Source organism: Myxine glutinosa, chromosome 5 (assembly GCF_964187855.1).
Source record: "Myxine glutinosa chromosome 5, kmMyxGlut1.1, whole genome shotgun sequence".
Classification (NCBI taxonomy): Eukaryota; Metazoa; Chordata; class Myxini; order Myxiniformes; family Myxinidae; genus Myxine; species Myxine glutinosa.
The window spans coordinates 195211519-195236883 of record NC_136265.1 but is presented as its reverse complement, the minus strand read 5'-3'; the positions used below and the strand labels follow the sequence as shown (position 1 = coordinate 195236883).

Genomic DNA, 25365 nt, shown 5'->3' with positions numbered 1-25365 from the left:
TTGTTCACTGCCATCTCAAATCATCCCCACTCCTCCCAAAATGGTGCAACTGTGTCCATCTTGTCCACCCCTTGCATTCTCCCTTAATTTCATAACCCACATCCCTTGTTCGTCTTTCTCAGTCTACCTTCTCCTTCCACCATGCCATTGTGTGTTTCCCCTTTCTTCTCCTGCTGTTCCTTTTATTATGTTATGTCCTGATCCATTCTATGTTGTAGCTCTTCCATGAGCCTCGACAATGTAGACCAAAAAAGGCTTTATTAGCAAGAGAAAATAAATTAATTATCTTGCAGAACAACTCTCTTTGGTAGAAACATTCAAGCGATTTTTTCAATTTGAATAATCAAATTATATACAGTAGTACTCCTTGGTCCTCGTGTTCAGTCTACTGAATAATTTTCAATTGGAATTACCCGCTGGACCATCAGCCGGAGACCCTGTGACAGATGTTGAGGATAATGAATATATAACTATGACCAATAAGGAAAACCGAGGGAGGGGCTTCTCCATTCAGTTTGTCCCACTATATTCTATCGCCCTGGTATAATTCTCCATTATGAGCGAGCCTGGTATTTGTTTGTTTTTGGTCGATTCCGGTACACCTTTGTGTGCAGATATTCAGCAAGACTGGTTGCTGTACCTGTTTGGGGAGCACTTCTTCCAATTCTGCTGTCACTCGGGCCATGCCCTCATGCTGCGGACTCTTGCTGCGGACCTGCCCTCATTCCTGGACTCACTCGATTCCCTCCATTCCTTCCTCACTCTTTCCTACAAGGAACTGGCATTCCCATAACACTCTTGTTCTTCCGCATGAACAGATTTCTTATTTTGAAAAAACTAGTGTGCCCACTCCCTATGGAAGCGGCACGAAGGGTCATGTTATTATCCTCTCTACGCTGGGGTATATTGATGAAAGTAGATCTAGGCTCGGGTATACGATAAGGATAGAATTCCTCAAGAACGTCGGGTTTCCTCCCTTTAGGTTTAGTGTTAAACAGCAGTAGCAACTGTTTAAAAAGGTAATCATACGTGTTTGTGCTTTATAATACGAGCTATACTCCCACGTAGCATTCACGGCCTAGTGTTTTTGAACATGTTTATTCATATATTTCACGACAAGTACAATTAACAAACCCGTTCTTCTCAGATATATATGCAACACTTAATAGGTATAGAGGGCAGTGCAGCATTATCGTTTGAAATAAAAAACTTTGACGTAAAAAAAAAAAACTAGAACAATGCGACTATGTCGCCAATATGCCTCCACATAGTCCCACAATGGGTAGATGCCATCACTCTGCATATGTATGGGTAGGGGATCACGGTTGTGAAGTTTCATGTTGATCAGATAAGGTTGGTTTTTCTATCCAGGATGGCTGCCAAACCACAGCATCACTGTCAAACTATATGCAACAGTGCTGTTAGATGATATTTGTAAAATTTTGCATCGATAGGGTGAGCGGTTTCAGAGATATAATTATTTAGTATTTTCCTTCAATCCAAAAATGGCTGCCAAACCATGTGACCTATGATGTCATAAATTTAATACTTCAATACAAATGGGTCATAGATCATGTGCATGCAATTTCAGCTTTTTAGGATAAGGAATTCTATTAAAACATTTTTGGCTGGTATACCACTTCACCTATGATTTCATCATTATCAAGCTTTTGTTCACCATTGGGAATACTTGACAATGTGCCAAGTTTCAAATTTTTCCAAACAGCGGTTTCCGAGAAATAATTTTTTCTTATTTGCTTTTAATCCAAGATGGCGATCATACCACGTGACCTATGACATCACAATTATCATAAAAGCATTCTGCATGAGTGTCACTCCTGCCCTGAAAGTTTTGTCTCAATCGGACATATGGTTGCTGAGAAAAAAGAGGTTTAGTCCGTACCGATGTACGGACAACCCAAAAACATAATGCCTCCGGTGGCTTTGTCGGTGGAGGCATAAAAACACATATTTGTATCAGATTGAATTAGAGATACTGTCGTGGCCAAAAAGATTGGCACCCTTACACTTTTTTTTATAAATAAAAAAAACTCACAATTTTCCCAGAAAATACGTTGAAATTGACAAAAGTATTTGGTCTCCACAATTCTTTATTTCACTGTTAATATTACAAAAGCTATGGTTTTGATTCAGAACTTAATATATCCTTTTAATCAGAAAATAAAAAGAAATGGCATTGACAAAATTATTGACACCCTAATATTTGGTAGCACAGACTTTGGACAAAATACCTGCAGTCAAGCGCTTCCTTTAGCCATGAATGAGCTTCCTACACCTCTCTACTGGCAGTTTTGCCCACTCTTCTTGTGCAAGCTGCTCCAGTTATCCCAGATTTGAAGGGTGCCTTCTCCCAACTACTGTTTTCAGATCTCACCACAGGTGTTCAATGGGATTTAGATCTGGACTCATTGCTAGCCACTTCAGAACAGTCCAGCGTTTTGTCTTGAACCATTCCTGGGTGCTTTTTGAAGTGTGTTTGGGGTAATTGTCCTGCTGCAGGACCCATGACCTTCCATGGAGACCCAGCTTTCTGAGGTTGAACATTGCGCTCCAAAATGCCTTGGTAATCTCCTGATTTCATGATGCCATGCGCACATTCAAGGAACCCAGTGCCAGAGGCAGCATAGCAATCCCAAAACATCACTGAACCTCCTCCATGTTTGACTGTAGGGAAGGTGTTCTTTTCTTGGCAGGCTTCATTTTGTTTTCTGTAAACATAGAGATGATGTGCTTTACCAAAAAGCTCTAATTTGGTCTCATCTGTCCACAGGACATTCTCCCAGAAGGATTTTGGCTTGTTCAGGTGTGTTTTGGCAAACTCAAGTCAGGCTTTCTTATGTCTCTCTCTCTCTCTGGTTTTCTTTCTTTTCTCCATGATCATTGCGGTACACACAGTGACACAAAACAGCAGAATGACTCCTTTTCTCTATTCAAACTGGATGAATGAGTGATTTTTATATTGCAGGCACCTGCAACTCACCACAGGTGAGTACAATTCTAAAGTAAAGGAGAATCACCTGCTTGAAATGCAATTATTTCTAACAACTTCTAAAAGGTGCCAATAATATTGTCTGGCCCATTTTAAGTTTTCTGTGTGGAATAAGCTAACATTTCGTATTTTTTCAGCTTTTTTGTTTTGTTCCACTGCAAACCAAAGAAATCGATCTGTGGATTCCAAAATGTTTTTTCATTTCAAAAATTTTCTGGAAGAAATGGTGCATTATTTGAAACAAGGGCAAGGGTGCCAATATTTTTGGCCACGACTGTATGCGCGATATGAGAGTATCTGAGTTCAATTCATCAATTACACGGGCCTGTATATTGTGTCTTTGTTGATGTGTGCAGAAACATACCTAAGGCTTTCATATACAGTACGTATATAGATTTTTGAAGTGGCCCACGAAACGCCACGATAACCTATTTATTCACGTTAACACGACATTTGTCCAAGTAGGAGGAAAAAGGAGGAAAACCCCCTTGGGGAGAGGAGATACTATTAGTATTCATTTGGTTTTGCAATAACATTACTATTATGCTTTTATCATTCGTGTTATTACCCTCGCCAGAGGAGAGGGTATTGCATTTGAGTCCATTTGTTTGTCTGTCTGACTGTCTGTTTGTCCGCACAGAATAAATATGATTTTCTCTGCAAACGTTGGTCCGATTGATGGGAAATTTTCACCAAAGGTGCAACTCCACCTGTATAATTTTTTTAATGATAATTATCATATCATAGGTCACATGGTATGGGCACCATCTTGGAAAAAACGAAAAACTTTGCACCTTTATATCTCCAAAAGATCTGCAAAGAAAAAATTTCGACATGGCTCATTGTAAAGAACTTTCCATGGGGAATAACATGTTAATGATGATGTCATAGGTGCCTCCATTATGACGCGATAATTCGACAAGTACAAAACTTCACCTGATCAAGATGAAATTTCTTGAGCGTCATCGAGGGATAAATTGGTGGAGGGAAAAAAATTATGATGTCATCGGTCACGTGGTTCGGCCGCCATATTTGTTTTAACACAAAAGCCTTAAAAAAAACACTGAAAACACATGCTGGCGAGGGTCTGCAATCTCTGATTGCACTTTCTTGTTCCTTTTGTTATTAGAAGCGGCCTTGTCATAATGACACGATTAGCTATCTTCACACTTAACTTAACTTAACACCTTAACAAAGATTTCACCCAAGGCAAAAACCCCCGTGGGGAGAGAGGAAAAGGAAGTTGTTAGAACCTCCGTCGTGTGATCCTTACCTTAGTTCTCATGTCAAGTTTGGTTGAGATTGCATAAGCAACGACCGAATATATCGTGGTCAGACAGACAGACAGACAGACACCAAATTGCGTATTTTAGTGTGATGATATACAGGTAGCAATTTAACGGCTCTAATGAATACTACATCTCAGTCTCTCACTTAAACAACTGAATCATTCTAATAAAACACGTTTACAGATGAGTCACAATTTACAGAGGACGTTAAGCTAGCTGTCTATTTTGCAATTCAGACATTAAATACCCTGTGGTCCTTCACAAGTAAGAGGATATTTCACAGGTAAACTCCCAATTCCCCCAGTAAATCAAGTGTATCCTCACCTTTCGAGGACCTTTCTTGATATGAAGCCACTGGTGACACCAAGAGCCTTGCAAAGGGAGATCCCATCGGAGATCATGCAGATACAATCGCCATCTGGGAATCCTGGGGTGGTGAATGTCCTGAGGATATTGAAAAAAAAAAAAAGACCTTTTATTGTAGAATTGTTTTTTTATTTCTTGAAACACACAATACTAGTCATTGACAATACGTACGGTGTCTTGCTGTGGGTTCAATCAACATCCTTCTGGGCCACTCCGTGCCATACGCAGCATGGAATCTTAAGAAAATCCACGACCACTTTTTAATTGGTTGGAGTTGGGATTCTCCACTATTGTACGTGTAGTTTCCTCGAGTTATTTCATGAATTTTGTGGCCAAAAACATCCCAAATAAACTGCCATAATTATAGTGTACTTGTACATGTGTAGCTAGACTCCTTGCTCTACAAAACCTACATTACGAGGCTCGCAGGATACGAGCTGGAATCGTGCATTCAACACAGTGAGGAAAGATAAAGAAGAAGAAGAGGAGGTAGACAAAGAAGAAAAAGAAGCAGAAGAAGAATGATGCAAGGCTTGTATGCAGAGCTCTTCAGTGCTCATTGCTCAACCATTATCAAGGACACCTCACTGTGGACACATTTACATTATTATTCAGACAGGGCAGGACTTTAACTGCTTTCAACATCCTAATGACTCCCCAAAATCTTTCATGCCATGCATGGTCCCAACGTCCATTTCAACTAACAATCCATTCTGGGGTTATCTTCTCTCCAGGGATGATCTTTGATGATCTGTAGCAGATGGATAGTCAGAATTAGTGGTTGATTTGGGGATGGCTGTGGGGTGGTTAAAATACCCATTATGAAGATGCATTAAAGATCATATAAAAAGATTATCCCAAATCACTTTACAATTAAAGCTAATACAATAAATACAAAGGGGCGAGTTTGGAGAAATAAGGAGAATTAGGGAAGACGAGATAGATATGTATAAACACGAAAGATGTAAGATGGTTATGTCTAAATAAGGAATATGCGAGACAGATATTACAAAATGAGGAATACATGAGACAGATGTCTAAACAAGGAAAATTTGAGATGAAAATGTCAAAATAAAGAATGTATGAGACAGATGTCTAAATAAGAAAGATTTGAGATTGATATGTGGAAATTAGGAATATATGAGACAGATATCTAAATAAGGAAAATTTGAGATGAAAATGTCAAAATAAAGAATGTATGAGACAGATGTCTAAATAAGAAAGATTTGAGATTGATATGTGGAAATTAGGAATATATGAGACAGATATCTAAATAAGGAAAATTTGAGATGAAAATGTCAAAATAAAGAATGTATGAGACAGATGTCTAAATAAGAAAGATTTGAGATTGATATGTGGAAATTAGGAATATATGAGACAGATATCTAAATAAGGAAAATTTGAGATGTAACGGTATATGTCAAAATAAGGAATATGTGAGACAGTTGTCTAAATAAGATTTGAGATGTATATGTCAAAATAAAGAATATATGAGACAGATGTCTAAATAAGAAAGGTTTGAGATGTATATGTCAAAATAAGGAATATGTGAGACAGATGTCTAAATAAGAAAGGTTTGAGATGTATATGTCAAAATAAAGAATATATGAGACAGATGTCTAAATCAGGAAGATTTGAGATTGATATGTGAAAAATAAGGAATAAATGAGACAGATGTCTAAATAACGAAAATGTGATAGGGATATGTCAAAACAAGGAATATATGAGACAGACGTCCAAATAAGAAAGACTTGAGATGGACATGTCAAAATAAGGAATATATGAGACAGATATCGAAATCAGGAAAATTTGAGATGTACATGTCAAAATAAGGAATATATGAGACAGATGTCTAAATAAGGAAAATTTGAGATGGATATGTCAAAATAAGGAATATATGAGAAAGATGTCTAAATAAGAAAGATTTGAGATGTACCGGTATATGTTAAAATAAGGAATATGTGAGACAGATGTCTAAATAAGAAAGATTTGAGATGTACCAGTATATGTCAAAATAAGGAATATGTGAGACAGTTGTCTTACAGAAAGATTTAAGATGTATATGTCAAAATAAAGAATATATGAGACAGATGTCGAAATAAGAAAGATTTGAGATGGATATGTGAAAATAAGGAATATGTGAGACAGATGTCTTACAGAAAGATTTGAGATGTATATGTCAAAATAAAGAATATATGAGACAGATTTCTAAACAAGGAAAATTTGAGATGGATATGTGAAAATAAGGAATATGTGAGACAGTTGTCTTACAGAAAGATTTGAGATGTATATGTCAAAATAAAGAATATATGAGACAGATTTCTAAACAAGGAAAATTTGAGAATGGATATGTCGAAATTAGGAATATGTGAGATGGATTTGTCGAAATAAGGAATATGTGAGATGGATTTGTCGAAATTAGGAAAATGTGAGAATGGATATGTCGAAATTAGGAATATGTGAGATGGACATGTTGAAATTAGGAATATGTGAGATGGATTTGTCGAAATGAGGAATATGTGAGATGGATTTGTCGAAATGAGGAATATGTGAGATGGATTTGTCGAAATTAAGAATATGTGAGATGGATTTGTCGAAATGAGGAATATGTGAGATGGACATGTTGAAATTAGGAATATGTGAGATGGATTTGTCGAAATGAGGAATATGTGAGATGGATTTGTCGAAATGAGGAATATGTGAGATGGATTTGTCGAAATTAGGAATATGTGAGATGGACATGTTGAAATTAGGAATATGTGAGATGGATTTGTCGAAATGAGGAATATGTGAGATGGATTTGTCGAAATGAGGAATATGTGAGATGGATTTGTCGAAATTAAGAATATGTGAGATGGATTTGTCGAAATTAGGAATATGTGAGATGGACATGTTGAAATTAGGAATATGTGAGATGGATTTGTCGAAATGAGGAATATGTGAGATGGATTTGTCGAAATTAGGAATATGTGAGATGGATTTGTCGAAATTAGGAATATGTGAGATGGATATGTCGAAATTAGGAATATGAGATGAACATATGTAGAAATTAGGTGTATGTGAGATGGATATGTCGAAATTAGGAATATGTGAGATGGACATGTCGAAATTAGGAATATGTGAGATAGATTTGTCGAAATTAGGAATATGAGATGAACATATGTAGAAATTAGGAATATGTGAGATGGATATGTCGAAATTAGGAATACGTGAGATGGATTTGTCGAAATTAGGAATATGTGAGATGGATATGTCGAAATTAGGAATATGTGAGATGGATATGTCGAAATTAGGAATATGTGAGATGGATTTGTCGAAATTAGGAATATGAGATGAACATATGTAGAAATTAGGAATATGTGAGATGGATATGTCGAAATTAGGAATATGTGAGTTGGATATGTCGAAATTAGGAATATGTGAGATGGATATATCGAAATTAGGGCCCTAGGAATGAACTCCGACTCGGCTAGCTAAGCTAAGAGTAAAACAACCAACAAATAAATCAAAATGATCGGTATGCATACATATGTATGTGTGTGTAGGACTATATATATATATATATATATATATATATATGTATATATATATATATATATATATATATATATATATATATATATATACACACACACACATATGTATTGAAATTATATATACTAGGCACCCGCACGTACGTTGACGAATAGGCTAGCCTAGCCTAGCCTAGCCTAGGCCAGCCTAGGCTAGGCTTATATGTCGAAATTAGGAATATGTGAGATGGATATATCGAAATTAGGAATATGTGAGATGGATATGTCGAAATTAGGAATATGTGAGATGGATATGTCGAAATTAGGAATATGTGAGATGGATATGTCGAAATTAGGAATATGTGAGATGGATATGTCGAAATTAGGAATATGTGAGATGGATATGTCGAAATTAGGAATATGTGAGATGGATATGTCGAAATTAGGAATATGTGAGATAGATTTGTCGAAATTAGGAATATGTGAGATATATTTGTCAAAATACGGAATATGTGAGATGGATATGTCGAAATTAGGAATATGTGAGATGGATATGTCGAAATTAGGAATATGTGAGATGGATTTGCCTAAATTAGGAATATGTGAGATGGATATGTCGAAATTAGGAATATGTGAGATGGATTTGTCTAAATTAGGAATATGTGAGATGGATTTGTCTAAATTAGGAATATGTGAGATGGATATGTCTAAATTAGGAATATGTGAGATGGATTTGTCTAAATTAGGAATATGTGAGATGGATATGTCGAAATTAGGAATATGTGAGATGGATTTGTCTAAATTAGGATTATGTGAGATGGACATGTTAAAATAAGGAATATGTGAGATCAATATGTCGAAATAAGGAATATGTTTGATGGACATGTCAAAATAAGGAAGATGGGAGATATTGTTGCGGATCTCCTGGTCGGCCTTTCCCTTACCAAGGGGGGTTTAGTCCCCTTGTCTTTGACTAGCCGACGGGATCCGGGGCTATGACGTCACTTCCGGACAGCTTTGAGTAGGGTCATAGGACTAATCGCTAATACCTAATTACCAACGCTGCCCAGGAAGCAAGGAAATAAGCTTGCCCGAATCACGGTTATAGGTGGAAACGTCGAGCGATAGTGAACCGTGACCCGAGCCGTTAACAATGACTAAACCCGATCCGAGCGGTTCTGATCGTGCCACGCTTACCCAATGGAGGAAAACACTGATACGGTCGAATTAGGAAAGACAGGAAGAACAGATTGGTTTATTACACTATGTATAATGATCAAGAAGAGGACACAGTGCAGCTTAATAGTCTTAACTTATACCAGGACACGGGCCTGTTTCACACTCAGACACACTCACACGGGGTTGTAGATGGTCAGGTTGATGGTCCAGGGACAATGGCGTCCAGGCAGTTCGCTCCGGTCCCCGACTCGCACCGCGAAGAAGATGGTCAGGACGGCAGAACTCCCCGCGGGTCGTTGGCGCACACGGCATTAAATGCGGGGCGAAAGGTAAGGCTGGCAGGGCGGTTACTTGCGACCACGGTTGCGTACATAATAGATGAACCGGCGCTATATGCGCTCCCAATACAAATTCGTATGCGCTCCCAATATTTAAAACAGATCCCAGCTCCCAAACAGATCCTATTTAAAACAGATTAAAACAGATTTAAAAACAGATCCCAGCAACTACAGACCAATCAGCCTTCTCCCAATTATCAGCAAGGTCATGGAATCCATCATTGCTTCAGATATGAAATCTTTCCTCTTCTCCAATGGCTTGATCTCTGATCATTAATTTGGTTTCAGACCTGGACACTCCACTCTGGACATGCTGCTTCTGCTTTCTCAACAATGGATGGAGGTCCTCAATGCCAAACAGGAAATTAGAGCAGTCTCCCTTGACATATCACGTGCCTTCGATACGGTCTGGCACCCTGCTCTGCTCACCAAACTCTCCTCTTTTGGTATCCATGGAAATCTCCACGCATGGCTGGCGGACTTCCTCTCTAGTCGTAGTCAACGTGTGGTCCTGAATGGGTTTCTCTCATCTCCTCTTCCTGTTCAGGCTGGAGTTCCCCAAGGCAGTGTTCTGGGCCCTGTGCTTTTTCTGGTCTTCATCAATGATCTCTCTGACTCTCTTGAAAATCCTCTCTATCACTTTTCTGACGACTCTACTCTCTGTCGCTCCATTCTTCATCCCTCAGATCGGCAGTCTGCAGCCTCCTCACTCTCTGCAGACCTTGACAAAATCACAGACTGGGCAAACAAGTGGAACATGTCTTTCAATCCTGACAAATCTCACACTCTTACGATGTCTCTCCGAAAAGACCGACTGGACAACCCTCCCATCCACTTTCTGAATAATCCTCTCCAAGAAGTTCTGTCACTCAAGCTTTTGGGTCTCACTATCTGCCATGATCTTTCCTGGAAAAACCACATTTCAAATCTGGCCTCCAAAGCCAGTCGCCGACTGGGCATCCTCCGTCGTGCGAAGTCCTTCCTTGGCACACCTGAGCTCCTCACCACATACAAGGCTTTCATCCGCAGCTCAATGGAATACTGCTCTCCCCTCTGGGCTGGTGCTCCTGCCTCACACCTAGCTCGCGCTGTTGAAACCAAAGCATTCAGAATCATTGGAATCTCCCGCGATGAAGCTAACTCCAAGAGCCTCTCACTCACTCACCGCAGGCAGGTTGGTGGTCTTTCCGTCTTCTACCGACTCCTCTCTGGCCTTGCCCCCCCAGCTCTCTCTGGGCTCTGTCCCGCAAATATTCCTACAGGTCGCACAAGATCTGCCTGCAACCCTCTTTTGGTTAAACTGCCAAAATCAAGACTCTCTGCTCACCTTCACTCCTTCATTCCTCTTTTCTCCCGCCTCTGGAACAAACTCCCTCACTCTCTTCAATCCCACTCCACCCTCCAAGTCTTTAAAACAGCTGTTCACCACCATCTCTTATCTTCCCCCATCCAAAACCTTGATCATTTCTACCCCCGCTAATTTCACCCCAATTCCCCTTTTTGAAATACCAACTTCTGTCCTGGAAGTCCTTGGTGTCCTTGTGCTTTATACTTCTCCCTCCCCCACCCCCCCCCCCCCCTCCCATGCCTCCTCCCCCCGGGCCCTCTCCGTTCCACACATCTCCCTGCTCTCGGATGTTGTGTTTGTGTGCTTCCCCTTTTCTCCCCATCTTGTCTTCCGCTCCCTCTTTTTGTGTATTTTGTTTGTCTGGTCGATTTGTTTGTGAAGTAAATGTTAGCTCTTTCACGAACCTCGATTCAGTATACAAAAAAAAAAAAAAAAAAAAAAAATACAAGTTCTTGACAAAGCGCAAATCGTGCAAGTCCTCACAGCACGGTCCTCTCGCATAAATCCTTTCACCAAGCCCTCTCCCAACGAGTCCCTTCGCACGAGTCCTTTCACAACGAAGTTCTCCTCACGAGTCCTCATACGCAAGCCCAAACATGCGAGTCCTGTCGCACGAGAGTCCTCTACAGCGTGCATATCCTCTGCAAGTCCTCCTGCACGCGTCCTCCCCCAACGAGTCCCTCTCAAGGGCCAGTCCTTTCACAACGAAGTTCTCCTCACGAGTCCTTTCCAAGGGCTTTGTGCGTGCGCTTATATAGGCACGCCCTTACCACGCCCCTCACGCCATGCCTTTAGAGCCCTGATTGGTTATAGCTCTTACCGTCTCCCGCTGCCGCTCCCCGACCTCAACGCCGGCCCCACCCTTTTTTAGGCCTACCTCGTGTCCCTTGACTAGTGAGCATCCTAATGCGAGGTGCAATAGCCAAAATGGGGCGCGGGGTGGATGCTGCCCAACGAGGTAGATTTGGAGGGTGGAGGCAAAATGGACGGGGCCTATCTTATTTCTTTTACACAACGCAGATGATACTAGGCAAATGGCCTTATACTCACATATACTATGACATAACTAATATCCTAAATGGGCCTACGTGTTGCTTGTGGACTAACTATGGGGGCAAACCTTTAACCTTTAATGATGTTATATTTACACTCTCAAAACCGCAACAATATAAATATTGACGGAGAGAGTTCCAGAACTGTGTCCGTATTTGGAAAAATCCCAATCTCCAAATGTCTTTAACTTCAATGGAGCCACCAGAAAGGTTTAGTTGAGAGATAAGAAGATAAAGTATCAGAGTTGATTGAGTAAGGCATACTGCAGGTAATGTAAGTCTGATATTTGTGAGCATGATTTAGTGTCCCATGACTTCTGATCGGACATTGTATATTTGGAATTTCTCTCCCTTTCCTGTTTTACCTTATTTCACAACCCTCTCATTTCTCGTCCAATTCACTCCAATGTGCTTCCATGCTTACCTGCAGGACATGAACGCCCCGTCGTTCCGCGTGGAGCGCACACCTGTCGGACACACTTTGCTTCACTATTATTCAGACAGGAAGGGACTTTCCAACATCGTGCCAGGTCAGTCTGACGAGGACAACTTTTTTTCAAACAAAGCTGTTCGTTTAACCTTCCAGTCCTTCCTGAAAAGGATCGAAATGTTTGTGGCATGCAGGTATCGTGAATGCCGTAGCAAAGGACTTTTACGGTAGCGAGGTGACGCTAACCGTGGTTCAGAACGAGGAGGATAGCGCGCGAACAGCGAAACGGCACCACGTGGCTTTCCACGTGAAACAGCACGAGGTCACGGTGAGGTCACCTTACGGGCCTGATATGCAGGTTGCTCTTTTCTCCGTCAGGAGCTCGTTGTCCAATACGCGACTTTCAAAATGACGTATGAATGTCAATGAAGACTTTTACTATAATTCACCAAATGTCTGTCTGTCTGTCTGTCTGTCTGTCTGTCTGTCTGTCTGTCTGTCTGTCTGTCCGTCCGTCTGTCTGTCTGTCTGTTCCTAGGTACCGCAAAAACGGCTGAACCGATCGCAACGAAATTTTTGGTGGGTAATCCTGGGACCGCCTGGAGTAAAATAGGCTATATTGTTTTTCCAATTTTTCCCAATTTTCCCAATTTCCAATTTTTCCAATTTTCCAGTTTTTCCAAACACGATGGAATAATATTTACCGATCTGAACAGTGATGTGGCTTTTATTGAAATTCTACAAATACTGTTTAGATTTTGATGATTCGCGTGTGATATGATTTAACGGATGTTTACATAAATCGTTTAAAAAAAAAAAAAAAACCTTCAATTTCTGATATTTTGCCTTTTCATTTGGGCCTTCCAATTGAAGCCACGCCCATAGGGCGGGTACCGTTGCTCGTAAAAGAAATACAAGAAACAAGTACACATACATTCAAAGTACACCGCCCCATGCCAAATAATTAAATATGCTGCAGCGCGGCATTGCCGGGGCGCCTCCGGCGCCCGGCAATACCGCAGTGCAGCTCATTAAGGCTGCATTGGGAGGGAGAGGTGTACACTAATTGATTGATTAATTGTATAATTAAAATCAATAAAAGATTATCACAAAATATTTTCATAATCAATTGGCTAATCGCATAACTAAACCACTAGTGCTTCATCCGAAGATGTATCTTTTAGAAATTTAATTAAATAAGTCATTTATAAAAAATTAAATAATTAATGATTACTCAATAAATAATTAATCGATTAATCAATAAATAATTAATAGATGAAATGATTAATCAATAAATCAAAAATATCCTTGATAGCCACATCACTTGGTCACTTATGTCCAAATATTAGCTTCCCAGCTCAAAAGGTGCCTGAGATATTGGCCAAATGAGAAAGAAAATAAATAAATGATTAATAATGAAAATAAATAAATAATAATCATAAAAAAATTAAATTGGTAATCAATTTGGTCAGAGAACACATAAACTACCACTATTTCATCAGAATCTGTAACTTAAAAAAAAAAATTTTTTGGGTCATTAATCGAATAATTAAATAATTAATCGATTAATTGATTAATTAATAAATCAAAAATATCCTTTGCAGCCAAATCACCTGGTCATTGGCATGTCCAAATATCAGCTTCCTAACTCAAAAGGTGCCTGAGTTAATAATGGTCAGAAGAGAAATGAAATTTAATTAATTAAATAAGTACTTAATTAAACGCTAATAATTAAATAACTCCTCAATTAATTGATTATTCAAAAAACAAAAAATACCGTATTTGACAAAGGACTTGCTCACTACTGTGCCGAAATTTCAGCTTCCTAGCTCAAAGGATGGCTGAGATATCGCCCGGACAACCAAGAAAGAAAACAAACAAGTACACATACATTCAAAGTACACCGCCCCATGCCAAATAATTAAATATGCTGCAGCGCGGCATTGCCGGGGCGCCTCCGGCGCCCGGCAATACCGCAGTGCAGCTCATTGAGGCTGCATTGGGAGGGAGAGGTGTACACTAATTGATTGATTAATTGTATAATTAAAATCAATAAAAGATTATCACAAAATATTTTCATAATCAATTGGCTAATCGCATAACTAAACCAGTAGTGCTTCATCCGAAGATGTATCTTTTAGAAATTTAATTAAATAAGTCATTTATAAAAAATTAAATAATTAATTGATTACTCAATAAATAATTAATCGATTAATCAATAAATACTTAATAGATGAAATGATTAATCAATAAATCAAAAATATCCTTGATAGCCACATCACTTGGTCACTCATGTCCAAATATTAGTTTCCCAGCTCAAAAGGTGCCTGAGATATTGGCCAAATGAGAAAGAAAATAAATAAATGATTAATAATGAAAATAAATAAATAATAATCATAAAAAAATTAAATTATTAATCAATTTGGTCAGAGAACACATAAACTACCACTATTTCATCAGAATCTGTAACTTAAAAAAAAAAAATTTTTTTGTCATTAATCGAATAATTAAATAATTAATCGATTAATTGATTAATTAATAAATCAAAAAATATCCTTTGCAGCCAAATCACCTGGTCATTGGCATGTCCAAATATCAGCTTCCTAACTCAAAAGGTGCCTGAGTTAATAATGGTCAGAAGAGAAATGAAATTTAATTAATTAAATAAGTACTTAATTAAACGCTAATAATTAAATAACTCCTCAATTAATTGATTATTCAAAAAACAAAAAATACCGTATTTGACAAAGGACTTGCTCACTACTGTGCCGAAATTTCAGCTTCCTAGCTCAAAGGATGGCTGAGATATCGTCCGGACAACCAAGAAAGAAAACAAACAAACAAGAAAACAAGAAAACAAACAAGAAACCAGAGTGAAAACTGAGTACTCTCTTTCAGCGTGCGTCACTGCCGAGCCCCCTTTGGTGCCCGGCAATGACGATTTGCAATGCCTGGAGATGGCATAGGAAAGGAGCGGTGTACAATATTCGTGGATGAGACAGGGAGGTGTTGATTTCCTGTCATTTCCTGTTTATACCGCACAAGTGAACGGCCGCAGTGGATACAGGAAACGATGAGGAAGGGAACCAGATACTCTCTGGCTCATATATTTGAAGGTACTGTTTTGTCAACTTGTAGGCCTACTGTGTTTTGAAGCCATTCACCGATGCGCCACTGACTTCACCCGCTGGTAGAGCATTCCAGGGGCACACCACCCTCTTAATGGAGGCCAGCGTTAGTTCAAATAAATCTTCTGGATTGATGTTCACAAAATCCTTCATCAGTTTGTAGAGTTTTAAACAAGTCGCTCCTCAGCCTCCTGGTCTCATGGCTTATATATATGTATATATGTATATATATATATATATATATAAAGTTCAAAACACACCTGGTCACAAGTGTGCCGCACTGACCGGGTCCTCAGTCGAGATCCTCAGCACCATCCCTTTTCGGCCCTTCAACCTCAATACGGTCAACTAAGGTGGGCCAGCAAGGGCACATACACATCCACATGCAGCAACTACACCTGGATGCGTACATACCCCCACCCCCAGCCAGTGCGAACGCAGACCACAACAACAAAATCGCCTCCACATCCAGAATCTACAGCACCAAACAAACATGGTGGAACACTCAAACACCCACCTTTATACCCTTCACCACTAACCAACAAAATACACCAGATCATTCATACACACATACACATACACACACACACACACACACACACACACACACACACACACACACACACACACACACACACACACACACACACATACACACACAACACCAACCAACCACCTACCCTTACAACACACACACTCATGCAAAAATTCATTCATGCAAAAACACACACCCTCACCCACTCACTCACTCACATACACAAAATAAGAAATAATAATAGGAAAAGAAAAAAAACACACACAACCAACCACCTACCCTTACCAACATGCACCACTCATGCAAACATGCAAAACCATTCATGCAAAATGGTCGACGTGCCTCCATAAACTTCCTCCATATCCAAAGTGAGCCTTTCAAAGCAACCTGGGCTACCTTGTCACACATCCTCCTTCTTTCTGTCCCACACACTCCAAGCCGAGCAAGAAATGCAGAAAAGGAATTGCCAATATACCCTCCACACCCAACCTCAAATGGCTGACACGAAATTCGCCAACCCTTCTCCCGACACTCTGCCTCCAGCTCACTGTACTTTCCTCTCTTCCTCTCGTGCACCTCCTCCATGTTCTCTTCCCAAGGTACAGACAATTCCCATAAGATGACCTGTCTTGTTGCACCTGACCAGATGACAATGTCAGGCCGCAACCTTGTCACACAGATCTCCTCTGGGAATACCAATTGTGGCTTTCGGTCTGCCACCACCAGCCAATCACAAGCATCTGACAGCCCTCTTGCTTTCCACCTCCTCCTCTTTCCACCTCTTACCACTTGGCCCTCTTTGACAAACCACATCTCTCCCCCATCAGTCTCCTTCTCCACTCTTCTCTCTCTCAACTTCAGCACCTCTTGTTGCACCATCTGCACCACCACCGCCAGCACCTGATCATGTCGCCACCTGTATTGTCCTGCTGCCAATGCAACTGAGCATGCACTCAGTGCATGCTGCACCGTTCCCAAACCTCCACACAAATAACATCTCTCCTCCTGCAACAATCCCCACAATCTCAAGTTTACTGGTGACGGAAGCACATCATACTGTTACGGATCTCGGACGTCGGCTCTCCCCTTATCAAGGGGGGGGGGGGGGTTAATCCCCTTGTCCTTTTATCTGGCCGACCCGAGTCCTGGAAGTTATACGCTCCTTCCGGTCGGTATTAGGTAGGGTTATTGGTCAATTTAGTCCCAAATACCTAATTACGAACACCGACCACGAAGCAGGGAAATAACTCCCGCCCGAACCACGGCGTTAATGGACACGCCGAGCGAAGCGAGCCGCGATTCAGGCCGTTAACAATGACTAGACCCGATTATAGCGGTTGCGATCGTGCCACGCTTACCCAATGAGAAAAGACGGATGCGATCGAATAAGAGGAAACCCAGAAAATAGGAAGAACAAAGATTGGTTTATTAACAATTTACAAGAAGGAGAAGGGGAAACGAAAGAAATGTACAGGATAGGAAGAGGAAGAACACAGGGCAGCCTTAAACAGTCTTATTCTTAATACCCAGGACAAACATACACACTCACACAGGGATTGTAGATTGTGGATGGTCACCGGCGCGTCCAGGCTCCAGTCGGCTGCAGTCCAAGCTCCGGTCCGGCGGGCGAAACCCGGCAGGCAGCTCCGCGTGTAGTTGGAACGCGATCGGACAATTCAATATAACGGGGGGAAGGCTGGTGTCCTGTGTATGTAATAAATGCACACTCGTGCCAAACGCCCCTCCTCTCCAAGGTTCTTTCGCACAGCGCGTTTCCAACCAGTCCTTTACAACGCCAATCGTACGACGCCATCTTGGACAGTTCTCTCATCAAGCGTGCCGTATAACTCTTCAGTCCTTTTGCAACGCGCATTTCCCAGTAAGTCCTTCCAATGCGAGCGCTGCCGTATCAGTCCTGTGAAAGGGCTTTGCGTTCGCTTTTATAACTCAACCAAGCGATCGCTCTGCGAGCCCCAAAGCCACGCCTGTCGGCGATCCTACCTCAGCCCTGGTTGGCTGGGCATCGCTTACCGGCCACGCCCTGATGGTGGGTTGACGTGGCCACACCTTCTTCCTGGCGCTCCGCCCCATTTTTCCGGGACTTACGGCAGCGTTTGGGCGGAAGCACAGCGAGGTTGCGAGCAGCTAAGGCTGCTGCTGCTGGCCGAGGAGCGTACCAATTTGGGAGGGGCCATGGGCAGACTGGAGGGCACGTAATGGCGTCGCTTGGAGAGGGAGGCTGCCAAAATGAACGGAATGGGCCTACTTCTTATTTGATTGACACAACGCAGATTCAACTATTGGAAACACGGCCTTACCTATACACATACTAACTAATGAAGTAACTGAAGTCCTATGGTGGCCTACGTGTTGCTTGTGGCCTAACTATGGGGTGCAACCTTTACCCTTTTAATGTCATATTTACAAGTGTGGGTTCTCAAAACCGCAACAATACGTTGCCCGCAACAGGAAATTCAACAATATTGGCTCCATCCTCCAAATCTCTTGCCACTTCAATATCCTCACCCGCACACCTTCCCACCTAGTCCAAGCACCTTGCTGTGCCTGTCCGACTGCTTTCACATATCTCCCCTCCTCTTCCTTTCTTCTCACCTCCCTCTCGACCATCTTCCTCCTCTCTTTCACACATGCCTTTCCCCATCGCTCATGCTTCATCCACCCCAAGCCATGCTTCCCATGCTGTACCATCCCCATGACCTCCTCCTGTTGCAACCACTCCTCCAACTCATCCACCTCTGCTCTTGCATTCCACTTCCGACTTCCCTTCATCTCTGGGAGAGCATTCTTTACCACTGCATCACTTGAATCCCGCAACATCATGACCTCCCGCACCCTCACCACCTTAAACTCCTCGGTTAATGATGTCAAGGGAAACTGGAGTTTTCCACCCTGACCATAAAAGGCAATGTTCGTCAAACAGCGTGGCACTCCCAAGCACCTCCTCACAAACCCGCTCACCACAACCTCCATCCTCTCTACATGCCCAATCGCAATATCATACATCATCAATGGCCACAATACTCGTGGCATCAATCCAAAATTCAAACACCACACCTTCAACTTACCTGGCAAACCACATCCGTCAATCCTCTTCAAATCTCTCAAAAGGTTGTTTCTGACCTCCTCCACTCTTCTGAGATATATATATATATATCCCCTACAACCGCGACCCACAGTGATACACACACAACGGAGGCGGATACTTTGAGACCTGGTTGGTCTCCATTCCATTTCCTGAAACCCACCCATGTGTGGAGACAGCAACCAACAACAACAACAACTTACACAGATAAACACATACTTGCACACACTCATGCATGTATACATGTACATGTGCGCGCGCGCGCACACACACACACACACACACACACACACACACACACACACACACACACACACACACACACACACACACACACACACACACACTTCTTTCAGCAACAGATGCAAAAATCTAGTGTCATTTATCTTGTGGTCCCTGGACCAAACATACACTATTCTCACAGATCCCCCATCCCTCCCAACATGATTAATAGTAAACGTCATGTTAAACTTACTCTGTACATTAAGCAGCCTCAAATATGTCCTTCCCATCAGTATTCAAAAACACCTAAACCAGATATGGTGTCTTTCTCAGGGAAGTCTGCGCGATACATGCAGTTCGCATTTGAATAATAATAGCTGGCGCCAGCTTTATTGCGTATTTTCATATCGCAAAGGTGTCCTTTGTCGAAGAGTAGGTTAACGTTACTTGGTAATGACACAGCATTGTTCATTCCAATCGCAGACGACCATTAAATACATCACCAAGCCTGCCATGATCACCGTAGTGTTATGTCGATGTGGTAGTGATATGTAGAGCAGATAGATCTGAGTAGGTAACATGCTTCGTGTGTCGCGGTTAGGAAAACTACCTGTAATAAGTTCATGTGTAGGCGTTTTGTCGGGTAAGGAGTATACTTGTGAATCTACCAGGAGGTTCGTGTGTTAAGTAGAGTTAGGGATTAAAGAGTAGCGCCCCTGTGTGTCCTCAACTGGTTAGCCAAACCTTTGTCCCTTTTGGCACTGCACACTACATAGACATTCCAACAAGTCCTTAGTGCAACACTAAATAACGCCCCCCCCCCCCCCCTGACATGACTTACCAAGGAAACCAGGCCAGGACACCGCCGCATGGCCGCCGCCATGTACACCTCCGACAGGCCTATCCACCTTGAGTACCACGCCCAGGAGGGCTGTGATCGGTTGGCACGAATGGACGCGGAAGGCGCGAAGCGGGTCGACAAAGGGCGGGAAGTTACGAGGCTCTGGTTGGGTGTCGCGCCGAGTCTGACGTCACTGCCCGAGGTTATAAAAAGAGCGCGCGGAACTCTGCGTGCAGATTCCTGGCCCTGGCAGTCCCGGTGCGATCTCGAGTGGAGAGAGTCCTGTCCCTGGTTGCGTTGGTTCGCAGTTCACGGCCTGAGTTGACCAGTAGTTGAGTTGCTCTCTTGGTGTTTGGACATCTACGCTCGTGCTCTGGCAGTCTCTAGCGGCGCTCGGTTTTCTTCGGTTGGGTCGTGGCCCGGGTGGAGTTTGCTTCCTCTTGACCTCGTTTGGAGTCGCCGGCCTGCGTTGGACGCGCGGTGCTTTTTTGTGGTGCTGGGAGCAGTGCTCGGTGCTTTGGAGTTTGGAGCAAGGGACCTTGTGGTGTGCAATCGGCGCTGTGGAGCTTGGGGCGAGGCCTCGTGAGTACATCGGGGCCGAACGGAGCCGAGCCGTGTTGGACGGCAGCCAAAGACAAGACGACAAAGACCAGATAAGCCCGAGCTCCACGGTTACACTTTACATAACGAACGTGTTATTTTGGTAGTTCATAATCCCTCGTCTGTATTTGATATCTGTGTGTGTGGGATCCCAAATTAGGACTTAGGTTTATCGTCACATTTTCCTGTCCTTGCTTTTATTTTGAATAAACCCTTGTATTATTTTGCATCCCCTGTTAAACCTGTGCCCGCTTGAGTTGATTGCCCCTACAGGGTCGGAGTGTCGCAGTTAAGCGCTTCCGCAGCTTCCATTCTCCTCCTTCCTCCCGCGCGACCATAGTAAAGTCCGTGTTTGGTCATTGCCTCCGAATAAGACCGTTTAGGCCATCCGCGACTCTGGTGTTAACCGGAGTTGCGCGACAGTAGTTACTCCCACAAGGTTCAATGCCCATTCACTGGAAGCGATCCGTCGGGGGTTCGTGTCGCACACGCACGTCCACTCAGGCCTTGCCTGAGTGGACGTGCGGGAGTTTTCACATGGCTGGCCACATGGCTGGCAGTTTCACATGGCCACGTGGCTGGGAGTTTTCAATATGCGCAGCTGCCCGCTGAGTGAGCCGAGAAAGTTTTATACGCCCGTCGCTGTGCAGAGGCATAGCCCTTTCTCTCTGGTACCTTTCCAAGTATTTATGGCTTATTTTAGAAGCTTCGTGAGCCATTTTAGGTAAAAGTCCTTATCTCACACAAAGGATATACTTTATGGTGCCCCGAACACTGCCGTTTCTTGGGGTTTCGCACCAAGCATTCTGAAGCGGATTTACGTCATTTTGAAAGTCGCGTATTCGTGTCAAAGGATAAACGGTGCAGATCGGACAGGTTGGTCCGACATTTTTCAGTCGGTTGTGGTTTTAATTATTTGATTCTATATTCAACAATTGAAAGCAAAACAAATAATTATATGACGACTGCATTGTTTTTTCTCAATAGGTTATCATCCCACCCACATAGTGCAAAGCAGGGTTAAGCAATTGGTTCACTTTGTCTGCCGATGTCAGTCTATGATCGAGGAACAACTTAATTTCAATTGAATGTTATATTTTGAAGACAAGCAATGGTACCAGCCCTACGGGCGGGGCTTCAATTGGGAGGCCCAAATGAAAAGGCAAAATATCGGAAATTGAAAGCTTTTTTTATTTTAAACGATTTATATAAACATCCGTTAAATCATATCACACACAAATCATCAAAATCTAAACAGTATGTGTAGAATTCCAATAAAAGCCACATCACTGTTCATATCGGGAAATATTATTCCATAGTGTTTGGAAAAACTGGAAAATTAGAAAAATTGGAAATTGGAAAAATATAGCCTATTTTACTCCAGGGGGTCCCAGGATTACCCACCCAAAATTTCGTTGCTATCGCTTCATCCGTTTTTGTGGTACCTGGGAACAGACAGACAGACAGACATTTGGTGAATTATAGTGAGATGAATCGGAGCATGAATTTGCAGTTTAGCTCTGAATTTGGTAACTTGTACAGAATCTCGTCCCCGATCCCTCATGCACACAACCTGGTAAAGCAATTGCTTCAGTCCGTCAGTCTAGCTAAAAATAAGGTGGTTGGTGTAAAAGAGGGTGCCTCAATGGTGGTAAACTTTTGATTCAATGGTTTTTGTTTGTGTAGGCTTTAAAACTATTCTTTTATTTCAATTGTTGAATTATATATTTGAACAACGTAGAACACAAATCACCTTGTTTGCACTTCCAAAACCATCAGTTGAGTAGTACTTGGGCAAAAGCTTATGCTGTCTCGACCAATCAAATTTGCCGCGTGCTCTGACGGTGGTGTTATACTTTATAGCGAGATTCAGACAAAATGGCGGTACCTAGCGATGTAATGACAGCGCTAACGTCCTTCAACAGATCTGTTCATCGATTTCATCTTTTTCTCAAAGAACCATCTTTAGAGGCCATTTTTCCCCGCAGAGCAGGGGTTGACCTTTTTCGGGCACCATGGTCCCCTTTTTGAAGCAATGTTTTATGGCCGGATATCCTTCCTGCCCCCAACCCTGTTAGTCGCCTCCTGCGACACACAGGGAACTATCAGCAAGCTGGTACTCGATTTGCCGACCTCGGAAGGATGACAGGCCGAGTCAACCCCCCTGGCATTCATTCAGCGATCGACCGGGATTCGAACCCGGGATCCTAAGCTGCACCCTAACCGCGAAGCCAACATCTTTTTCTCAAAGATCGTTTTAAAATCATCAGTTTCTCTGAGAAGAGTTTGCAGCAGGTTCAGCTCTGGACTGTCCCGTTTGACCCATCGGCTTCATGTGGTCGCCATGATGCCTGTTATTCCAAGTTCACGAACAAAGCCAATAGAGATCGTGCTCGGAAATGCCAAACAAGAGTTTAAAAACCCTTTCCCATGTCCTATTTCTTCAGCCTGCCAGGTGTAAGGTGTTCTTCGAACTCTCTAGCACTTTTTTAAAAAACCTTCATTTTAGCATTACTTGGGCAAAACGTCACACCGTTTCAACCAATCAAATTCCTGTGACTACACCTCGACGATCTTGCAGTAGTTCGCAACAAGAGAACGGGTATGTGCAGTGAAGGGATGCACCTTTTGGTGCACACAGTGCACCTTTTGGCTGAGATCAGTCATTGGCCTGGGAAGTAATCCTCCGCTATACTAAGCACACACCAGACCACTCGACGACTTACTTTTGTATATGTACATCCTGCAATGAAGATGCATTTGGAAGAGTCCCTGTTTCCAGAATTTGACACCATATCGGCGATTATACAACACTTTCTACGCTCTCATAAAGAAGAAGAAGAAGCAGACATCGTGGAACTCAAAGGGGACAACATGTACCATATCTGTTCGTGAGAGATACCTCAATTAATAGATAGATCTTTTGCAATGGTGGATCTCAGATGTTTCATTTTTCGTGCTAAAAGTGTAACTTACACTCACACCAGAGTTGTGCAAGTGACTAAGCAACGTTCCATAAAAAAGGAAGAGCAGCTCCAAATAATTGAAGGATGAGTTGAAGGATTGAACAATTGAAGGATCCAGCCGACTTGAAGAAATGGACCTAAAACCCCTCTTTAGTGGTCCCTTTGTACATGTCCAATGCTTTAATGCTTGTCCATGTGAATAGTGCAAATATTCCTGAAAGTCTTTTTGCAAGAATGAACTAGAAGGGCACTCGGTGGAGCACGCACATGCCTCCGCCAGGTTGAACAGTTTAGGTTTTGTATCCCACCGATAGGCCGGATCTGGATTCTGACCTGAACCAAAAGCTAATCAGCTCGTTTGTGTCGCCTAACCAACTCTTCCACCAAGTTTAGTCAAAACTCGTCCATAACTTTTTGAAATGTCATGCAATATATAATTTTTCCCCCATCACTCAATGGTGAAGAATCACATAAAAAAATATGAAAATCTCGTATCCGGATCAGAAATCGAATGTTCACCAAAATCGAATCAATTCTACCTTGTCACACACACCACCTGTCCACCAAGTTTCGTCTGAATCCGTCTACAACTTTGAGGGATATCCTGTTCACAAATAAACAAACGGAAAGGTAGACAGGGGTGAAAACAAAGTGGTGGAGGCAACAATTCAATTCGGTTAGACACAAGTAGTTCAGGGATTGAACAAATCTTTACAAACCAACCGTCAAACACCTCTCTGATTACATTCCCTATTTAGCACAACCACCCGAACAATGCATGAAAAACAACTGAAGGATTGCCATTTATTTCTGCAGAAATCAAAGGAAACAGACAAACGCACAATGCCGGAAGAAGGAGAAAAAGAGAAGGAGGAAGGAACAATTGAATTACTGGGCAAGTCTAGAGAAGGTGTGTTCCTATATAAAAGTGTTCATAATTCAATTAAATATCTTAATAAAGGTGGATTCCATGTGTCCATTTAAAAAATTCTGACAAATCTTTGATGATGATTACGATGATTATGACGTTTGTCACATTTCGCAGATTTTATTCCAGCGTACCCAAAACGTCTACTTATCAACGTTGAAACATTTTGTGACGTCTTTCCTTTCCACGTCATCTTTGACGAAGAGGTGAATGACACCGTATCCTGACATCACGTATTGCTTTGAAAAGGTGGTGATGAATGAGAGGGATCAGATGTAGATATACCTGCAGATTATAAAAAAATTTATCCATCAAAGTGCTTCCCATTTGTTGGGTGTTGGTGTTGGTGTTGGTGCCCTGGTGTTGGGCTAGCGGCTAGGGTGCCGGCTAAGGATCCTAGGATCCTGGGTTCGAATCCCGGTCAATCGCTGAATTAACGCCAGGGGGGTTGACTCAGCCTGTCATACCTTCCGAGGTCGGCTAATTGAGGACCAGTTCACTGGTAATTCCCTGCTTGT

At 42.1% G+C, this 25365-nt stretch overlaps 1 protein-coding gene across 1 annotated transcript in view; it reads left to right on the top strand.

Annotated features, from left to right (window-relative positions):
* LOC137428282 (guanylate cyclase soluble subunit beta-2-like) overlaps nt 1-25365 on the top strand; it is a 47023-nt gene that overhangs the window by 6993 nt on the left and 14665 nt on the right. The window contains exons 4-8 of the mRNA XM_078777448.1: nt 615-781; nt 12525-12624; nt 12719-12852; nt 24736-24829; nt 24965-25053. Coding sequence (XP_078633574.1) covers nt 615-781; nt 12525-12624; nt 12719-12852; nt 24736-24829; nt 24965-25053 — 584 coding nt within the window. The remainder of the gene's footprint in view (nt 1-614; nt 782-12524; nt 12625-12718; nt 12853-24735; nt 24830-24964; nt 25054-25365) is intronic.